Source organism: Trichosurus vulpecula, chromosome 1 (genome assembly GCF_011100635.1).
Source record: "Trichosurus vulpecula isolate mTriVul1 chromosome 1, mTriVul1.pri, whole genome shotgun sequence".
Taxonomy (NCBI): Eukaryota; Metazoa; Chordata; class Mammalia; order Diprotodontia; family Phalangeridae; genus Trichosurus; species Trichosurus vulpecula.
In genome coordinates, this window is record NC_050573.1 from 5353585 (window position 1) to 5360818 (window position 7234).

The 7234-nt window shown below is 47.1% G+C and overlaps 1 protein-coding gene across 4 annotated transcripts; it reads left to right on the forward strand.

The window, feature by feature from the left end:
- The first annotated feature begins 2182 nt into the window (after window positions 1-2182).
- On the forward strand, window positions 2183-6947 carry LOC118833485 (zinc finger protein 501-like). 4 transcript variants are annotated; one of them, XM_036740839.1, is made up of 5 exons: window positions 2183-2265; window positions 3084-3184; window positions 3993-4119; window positions 4677-4772; window positions 5488-6947. In XM_036740839.1, exons 2-5 carry the CDS (start codon window positions 3149-3151, stop codon window positions 6699-6701), a joined length of 1473 nt encoding a protein of 490 aa, XP_036596734.1. In that variant the 5' UTR covers window positions 2183-2265; window positions 3084-3148; the 3' UTR covers window positions 6702-6947. The 4 variants fall into 4 exon arrangements, with proteins under 4 accessions (XP_036596734.1, XP_036596737.1, XP_036596736.1 ...); XM_036740842.1 differs by lacking the exon at window positions 4677-4772; XM_036740841.1 differs by lacking the exon at window positions 2183-2265 and having other exon boundaries at window positions 3039-3184.
- Window positions 6948-7234: the final 287 nt, after the last annotated feature.

Genomic DNA, 7234 nt, shown 5'->3' on the forward strand with positions numbered 1-7234 from the left:
GTTGTGATGGAACCATCTCAAAGAATTCAGAGTCAGACCACCTCTCATCCAAGTATAGGCATTTATTGAGATTGACGACTCTCATGAAGTGGGCTAAGTTCCAAGAGGAATCATCAACTTCAGAGAAAGCAAGATGGAATTTTATAGGGTAAAGATACAATTACATAACAGAAATTATGAATATTAGAGAGGCAGGAGGGGTTTGCTCAGGGATTAGGTAATAGGGGAGGGGTCCCAGCCACAGTGGAACTGTTCATGAGATTACCCACAAAGCATACTGAAAACCTATGGGGGGATGTATAGATAATAATATTATAATAAATTTCTCTACATCTTAAGTTCACTCTAGGTCAGTTCTTTACTATTACTGCAGGTGCCTACTTAGAGAAAGTCCCTTTTATTATTTTGGGGTCCATGTCCTACTTGGGCCTCCTGCTGGTGCTGCTTTCTGATTGGCTGACTTTGTGGTCCTGTCTAAGACTAGATGGATGTGGTTGTGGTTGAGTACATGGACACACCTGCTGTTTCTGTGGGAAATAGGACGAACGGGTCTGGGGGCAATGGCTAGCTAGAGGCAGTGGCTGGGATCCCATCACATGGACATGTCTGCCGCTGTTCTGTGAGAAATATGAGTTCATGGACACACCTGTTGTTCTAGTTAGCAGTCAGTGGAATGAATGAAAGTCTCTCACTTAAGGAAAAGAATACTTAATATTTTAGCTTCCATAATGCCTGAACTATATCTTTAAGTTTAAGAATTAACCCCCCCCCCTTCCCCCGCTTCAACTTGCACATACACCACACATATCCACATCCTGCATGCACAAAGGGTGAGAATGCCTGTAACGGCTGTCTGTTAGTCTGAGGTTAAGGTGTTAGATTAAGAATCTTTCCTCGTTTCAAGAATGTGAGGCTAACTACCCCGCCCCCCCTCCAACGGATGGGGATAGAGGTCCAGGGGGTTTTTGTAAGGGGGCTTGGGGGGGCCCTTTAAGGGGTATATAAACTGACTGTCTGCCTTCTGAAACTTGCCTCCCCACCCCAGACCATTCTGGAGTGGGCAATGCCCAACTCTCCTGTGAGACTTGCAAATAAAGCCTCTGTCTTTACCTTGAGAGACCTCTGATTGTTATTTCATTTTAGGGGATTGTTGTCCCACACAGCAGTAAGGCATATATGAAGAAGTAAGGATGCTGAATGGGGGAGGGAGGTGGGGGTGAGTGGCTAGGTGAGTGCAGTGCGCCCGCTGTTCAGTGGGGCTGGCGACAGCATTATTAGGATTCCATCAGAGAGTGCTGACTGTACCTGTAAATTCATTTGGAGGACCATGGACTATTTCATTATCAGACGTGTCTCATTTCAAATCTGCTCTGAGGGTTAGCCAGTGGAAGACAACGCCTCCGTTTACTGGCGAGATTAAAGGCTGAACCTGAACTCTGGAGCAAGAGGAGCACCCAGGGTGGTTTCCTGGAGGGGAGGGAAGGCAAGCCAGCCTCAGCACTGGTCCAGTCTGTGTCATTGTCAATGTTTCTCTCTGTCAATCATTTTGATACCCCTGCACAAATTAATCAGCATTTACTGGGTTGTTGGGATTTGATGGGTATCGGGGATGGCATTAGTGAATTGTGTAGAATAGAATTACTGTACAGATAGGTATGTTAATTATGTTAGAAGAAGAGGGTTTTAGGACTAAATACCCACTAATGTATTATGTATCAATGGCGTTATTAAAGATTATGGAATATATTTGGAGATTATAATACAGATTCTTGTAACTGTCTGTTATAGAAATGCGCAGGACATGTCGTCCGGAGGCTCGTCCACACCCTCCCCCCTAGGAACCATAATCACGGCTCTCTAGGGTCACTTCCGCACACATGTAAACCCCTGGACTCTGGGTGACTGCTGACCATACACCACCTGTTTACCTTCCCAGGAAAACTTCTACTGGGGTTGAGGGGAGGGGGAGCTGAAGCTGTTGGGGGCGGGGCCGCGGTAGCGGGGGCGGGGCCGCGGTAGCGGGGGCGGGGCCCGGAGGGGAACACACTCCCGCAAGCCGAAATTCCCCACCAGGAAGAAAAAGGGGGCGTTGCCCGGGAACCACAGAGAACGCCCCGCCCCCAGGGTATAGCCAACAGGCGGGTCCCTCGCCAAGGAGCTACTGCGCAGACACGGAAGTTCGGTTTTCCTGGTGAGCTTCAGAGTCCTAGGGAAGCAGCAAGATTCTTGGTCCTGAGGTGTCTGCAGCGCTTCTCCTGGGCCGGGGTGAGGGAGGGGAAAGGGACTCCCGAGGGGGCCGCGGTGGGGCGGGGTGAGGACGGGAGGGCCGGGCGCCCGGGACCCCCACCCCCTCCAATCCGCGGCCCCTCTTCCCCTCTCCTTGCTTTACTCTACTGGTCTCTGAAATGGGGCGAAGGCTCCTGGAACCTTGCGGGGGGGTATTAGTGAGGCGGGGCCGCCCCGCCCCTCCTCCCCTCCTCCTCATCCCCCTCCTGCACCTCCCCTCCCTTCTTCCCCCTTTCCATCCCTCTTCACTTCACCCCTTCAGTTCCCCCCGCCTCTCTCTTCCCCTTCCTTCACTCTCTCCCCTTCCCTCCCACCCCCATCCCTGGATCCTTTTCCCTCTCTTCCACCCTGACTTCCCCCTGTTCTGCTCCCCCAATCCCCTGCTCTGACATGGATGACCTTGGGTTCCCACAACCCTGGCCCCCTACCTCCCAAGCCCCTGCATTTCTAAGGTTTGGACCCCCTGGGAAAGGAGCCTCCAGCCTCCCTTCTCCAGCCCTAGCCCTGGGCCCCTTCCTCCACCTTTTACTCCCAGGCATAACTGCCCCCTCCCTCCTCCTGTGACCTGGCATGGGGGGGGGGGGGACAGTCTCCGTGGCATCTCTAGCACCTAGAATGGAGTGAGGCATGCAATAGGTGCTTCATAAATGCACGTGGAGTTGACCCAAGTCCTGGACACAGACCAGCTGCCCCTGGTGTCACTTGGAGCAGCGAGGACTGTGGGCATTTCCAGGTCAAAGGCAGGTCTGGGAGGGGGGAAGGGCCCACCCCTCTCATGGCTGCCTTTTCCTTTCTAGCTCAGCCTTGTGGGACCCCAGGGGCCTGGGTACAGGCCAGAGCAGGGAGCAGGAAGGAGTGAAGAATGGGCCCCGAGTTCCTCACCAGCAGGCCCCCCCAGGTAAGCAGCATTGTCCTCTTTCCTGATAGTGTCTCAGGTCACACAGCGTAGACAGGTCCTTCCTCCAATGCTCTCTGTCCACACAGTATCTGGGGGTGATTAGCCATTCAGTCACCAGATCACAGTGGATCTAGCTCTGACTGTGCCAGGATCAGATAAAATCCCCCACTTGGCATTTCAGGCTTTGCACAAACTGAGTCCTTCCTACCTTTTCCAAATCTTAGTGAGGTAAAATTCATGCTTCCTGTGGCCCGGCCAGCCTGGCCTATTTTCTGTTCCTCACCCATGACCCCTGATCTCTTCTCTCTGCCTTTGCTTCCCATCCCTGCCTGGAATCTTTTGTCCCCTCACCTTCCCCCTCTTGCAGGCACTGACTTATTCTGTCAATATTTAGCTCAAGCCATGACTTTTACAGAAACCCACTTCTAGTCCCCTCAGCTGCTGGGGCCTTGCTGTCTCCTGTCAGGACTGTTTCTGAGCATGTTGTCTCCCACTTTAGACTGTGAGTTCCTTGAGGGCAGGGGCTCCTTTTGCCCTAATTTGTGTCCCCAGGGCTTAGCACAGAGTCTGACACAGGGTAGATATTCCATAAATGCTTATGGTCTTGACAATGACTATTCATTTGTTACGTGATTCAGAATCTAGTACAGCCTGAAGCATGTAGTAAATGCTCCTAAAGATGTTGCTTTGAACCCTCTGAAACCTGAATATAGTTAGAATCAGTCCTTCTCATTCTGGCTACTTCACCCTTCTTCCCATGTCCATCTAGGATATGGTCCCTGGCTAAGCACAGATTTATTTGTTTCAGGAATCAGTGACTTTTGAGGATGTGGCTGTGGACTTCACCTGGGAGGAATGGGGCTACTTGGACACTTCCCAGAAGGAGCTTTACTGGGAGGTGATGCTGGAGAACTACAGGAACCTGGTCGGTCTTGGTAAGGAGGCTCCTCTGGGGACTTGGGATCTGTCCCTGAAAGGTTGTTTGCTTCCTTCTGATGGGCTGGGTCTAGTGTTCAGCATTGGTGTTTTGGCCTCTTAGAAAACCAAGCATTTGTTATTTACATTTATTATTTTCAGTAAGGTTAAGAGATGGGGTTCTTGTGCTCTTCCTGGTCCCAGATGAAGGACTTCTCCTTTATGTATCTGGAAACTGGCTGCTTCATTGTGTGACCCTACTCCGATTCTCTGTTCCCTCAGGCCAGGGAGGCTTCCTGAAGTCCAAAGCAAATACTTGAAGTCAAGGAAGCTCCCAGATACTTTAGTAGTGAATGGACCAAAGGAACTCATTGTCTTTCTGTACCTAACTCCATCCTTTGTCCCATTCCTGTATCTTTCCAGGAAAGCAAACTAGATCACCCTTCACATGTTTTCTATATGCTTCTTCACAGCCCCCAGACTCCCTGGTCCTTCCTTTCTTGCTCCTAAGGGTCAGTGAGGCATGGTCTATGAGGTGACCATACCTGTCCATCACTTTGGCATTTCCCAACACTAGGCCTTGCAGATTCCAACGTGGATGTGATCTCTCAGCTGAAGTCAGGGGAAGCCCATGGAATTGCAATGTATAGTGTCCTAAGAATCTCCTGGCCAGGTCAGTGTATATGTGAGTGCTCACGCTTAGTACTCAGCTGATCTTTCATCTGTGCACCTCCTCAAAATGGGTACTTTTGTGATCCTTTAGATGACTTTTTTGGTACTGAAATTTTCTCCCAGGCATAAATCTTACAGCTAATTTCTCCCCACTTCTCTATTTTGGATATTGTTGCCTTTTTATACTAGAGTCACTTGATGGGGACAGATGGAAATGATCAGATTCTGTTGGTGCTTTCAGAATGCAGGAATGCTGCTCCACTGTGGGTGGAACTTTGAATTGTTTTGATCTTTTTGGAAAGCAAAGTGGAATTCTGTAGTATAGGAACTCCACATAACTTCCTGTCCTTAGACCTGGTGATCACATTCTCATGACTCTCCCAGGTGTGATATTCCAAAGAATTTTCTTGGGAAAAAAAACCTTTAAGGTACTTTGTTCATGTTGGTGTTAGGAAGCCAGTAATTGTTCATTTTCCATTAATTGTGCACCGTCTGCGTCATTTATGGCACATTCACCTAATAGAATATTATTGGGCTATATGAGGGGATAAGCCTGGTGAATTCAAAGAAAACTTTAAAATCTTAGGATTTGATTTAAATTCAAGTGAAAAAATATATACATTGCTTAAAATAGCCAGAATACTGGGGAAAGTGAAGTAGCCAGAAAAGCTTATTCATCCAAGGGAAAGGGCATTTACACTTTTTCTTTCCTTCAGATGGGGACACTAGGCCTCAAACCAAGGAGTCAACTCCAGAGTTGAGTATTTCTACGGAGGACTTATCCCTGCAAAGGTCCTTATGGGGTGACCCATACGTCTCCAAAACCGGGAAAGCCTGGGAGTATTATGGCAGGTTAAAGAAAGAGCAGAGCAATGAGGAGAAATATTCTAGACAAGAAAAAGTAATCCAAACAGAACCTGCCAATGGAGTCAGAGGCTCTGAATGCAGTAGATACAGCCAAACCTCTAGCCCAGAGCTAGTCCTTTTTCCACAACAGGGAGTATCCGTAGTACTGAATCTCTGTAAAAGTGATAACCAGAGAAAGAGCTTCACTGTGGAGTCAGACCAAAGACAATGTAATCAATTTTATTCACAGATGTATTCTACGCTTAACAAATGTCAGGGAGCCTTTGGTTATGATTTGAACTGCTTTAGAAAACATGGAATTCATGCTGAACAGCAACTTCATGAAAGTGGGAATTCTTTCCTCCTGCATAATGAATTTGCTCTTTACCAGAGAGCTTATACAGAAAAAAAGTGTTCTGAATTGACTAAATGTGGGAAGAAATCCTGTGAGAAGGCAGGCTGTACTCAGCGCACTAATATGCAGAGTCACAACAAATCCTACAAATGCAGTGACTGTGGAAAGGTCTTCTGGCAGAAGGTAAATCTTACACAACACTACAGAATTCATACTGGAGAAAGACCTTTCAAATGCAGTTATTGTGGAAAGGCCTTCCACCAAAAGACAAATCTTATGCAACATTATAGGATTCATACTGGAGAAAAACCTTTTAAATGCAATGATTGTGGGAAAGCCTTTCCTCGGAGCACAACACTAACTCGACATCAGAGAATTCACACTGGAGAGAGACCCTATGAATGTAATGAATGTGGGAAGACATTCTATTTAAGCTCTAACCTTACTCAGCATCAGAGTACTCATACAGGAATAAAACCTCATCAATGCAGTATATGTGGGAAAGCATTCTCTCATAAGTCTAATCTTACCAGCCACAGTAGTATTCATACTGGAGAGAAACCATATGAATGCACTGAATGTGGGAAGATCTTTCGCCAGAAGTCGGATCTTCGACAACACTTCAGTATTCATACTGGAGAGAAACCATTTAAATGCAGTGATTGTGGGAAAGGCTTTCCCCGGAATGCAGCATTGACTCGACATCAGAGGATTCACACTGGAGAGTGACCCTGTCAATGCAATGACAATTCACATCTTTCGTTCCATAAGAGAATGCATGCCAGAGACAAATTTTAGCAATGTAACTAATATGGGAATGCATCACTCCAGATTAGAGCGCTTATTCAACATTATAGAACTCATGATGGAGAGAAACCTCATTAATTTAATCACTGAAGCAAAACAGTCTGGTGGGCTGATGTGTATTGAAATGTAATAGGGAAATATTTTAAAAAATAAAATAACAATAAATCACTGATGTTAGTTTATGGTCATGTTAGTCAATACAGCTGTTTGTATTTGGGTATGACACCATGGTCCTAAAAGTTTTGATATTTTGTTTCCCCATTTTCTGAAGTGATCTTGTTTTAGTCCATCTTTGTGTGGCCAGAAGGAAGGAGCTCTCATTGGCTTGTCCCCTTGTTACTATAGAATGATAGACTAAGAAGTGGAAGGCAGGCCACTGAGAACATCCCTTCATTTTGCAGATGAGTTAACCAGCCCCAGATGAGTTAGGTGACTTGCTGTAACAGTAAGGCAAT

Excerpts from the sequence above, each read along its gene's own strand:
- LOC118833485 (XM_036740839.1), top strand. The coding sequence starts at position 3,149 with ATGGGCCCCGAGTTCCTCACCAGCAGGCCCCCCCAG. Across the intron at positions 3,185-3,992 it reads TCACCAGCAGGCCCCCCCAG|GAATCAGTGACTTTTGAGGA; the intron begins GTAAGCAGCATT and ends TATTTGTTTCAG. Across the intron at positions 4,773-5,487 it reads CCTAAGAATCTCCTGGCCAG|ATGGGGACACTAGGCCTCAA; the intron begins GTCAGTGTATAT and ends TCTTTCCTTCAG.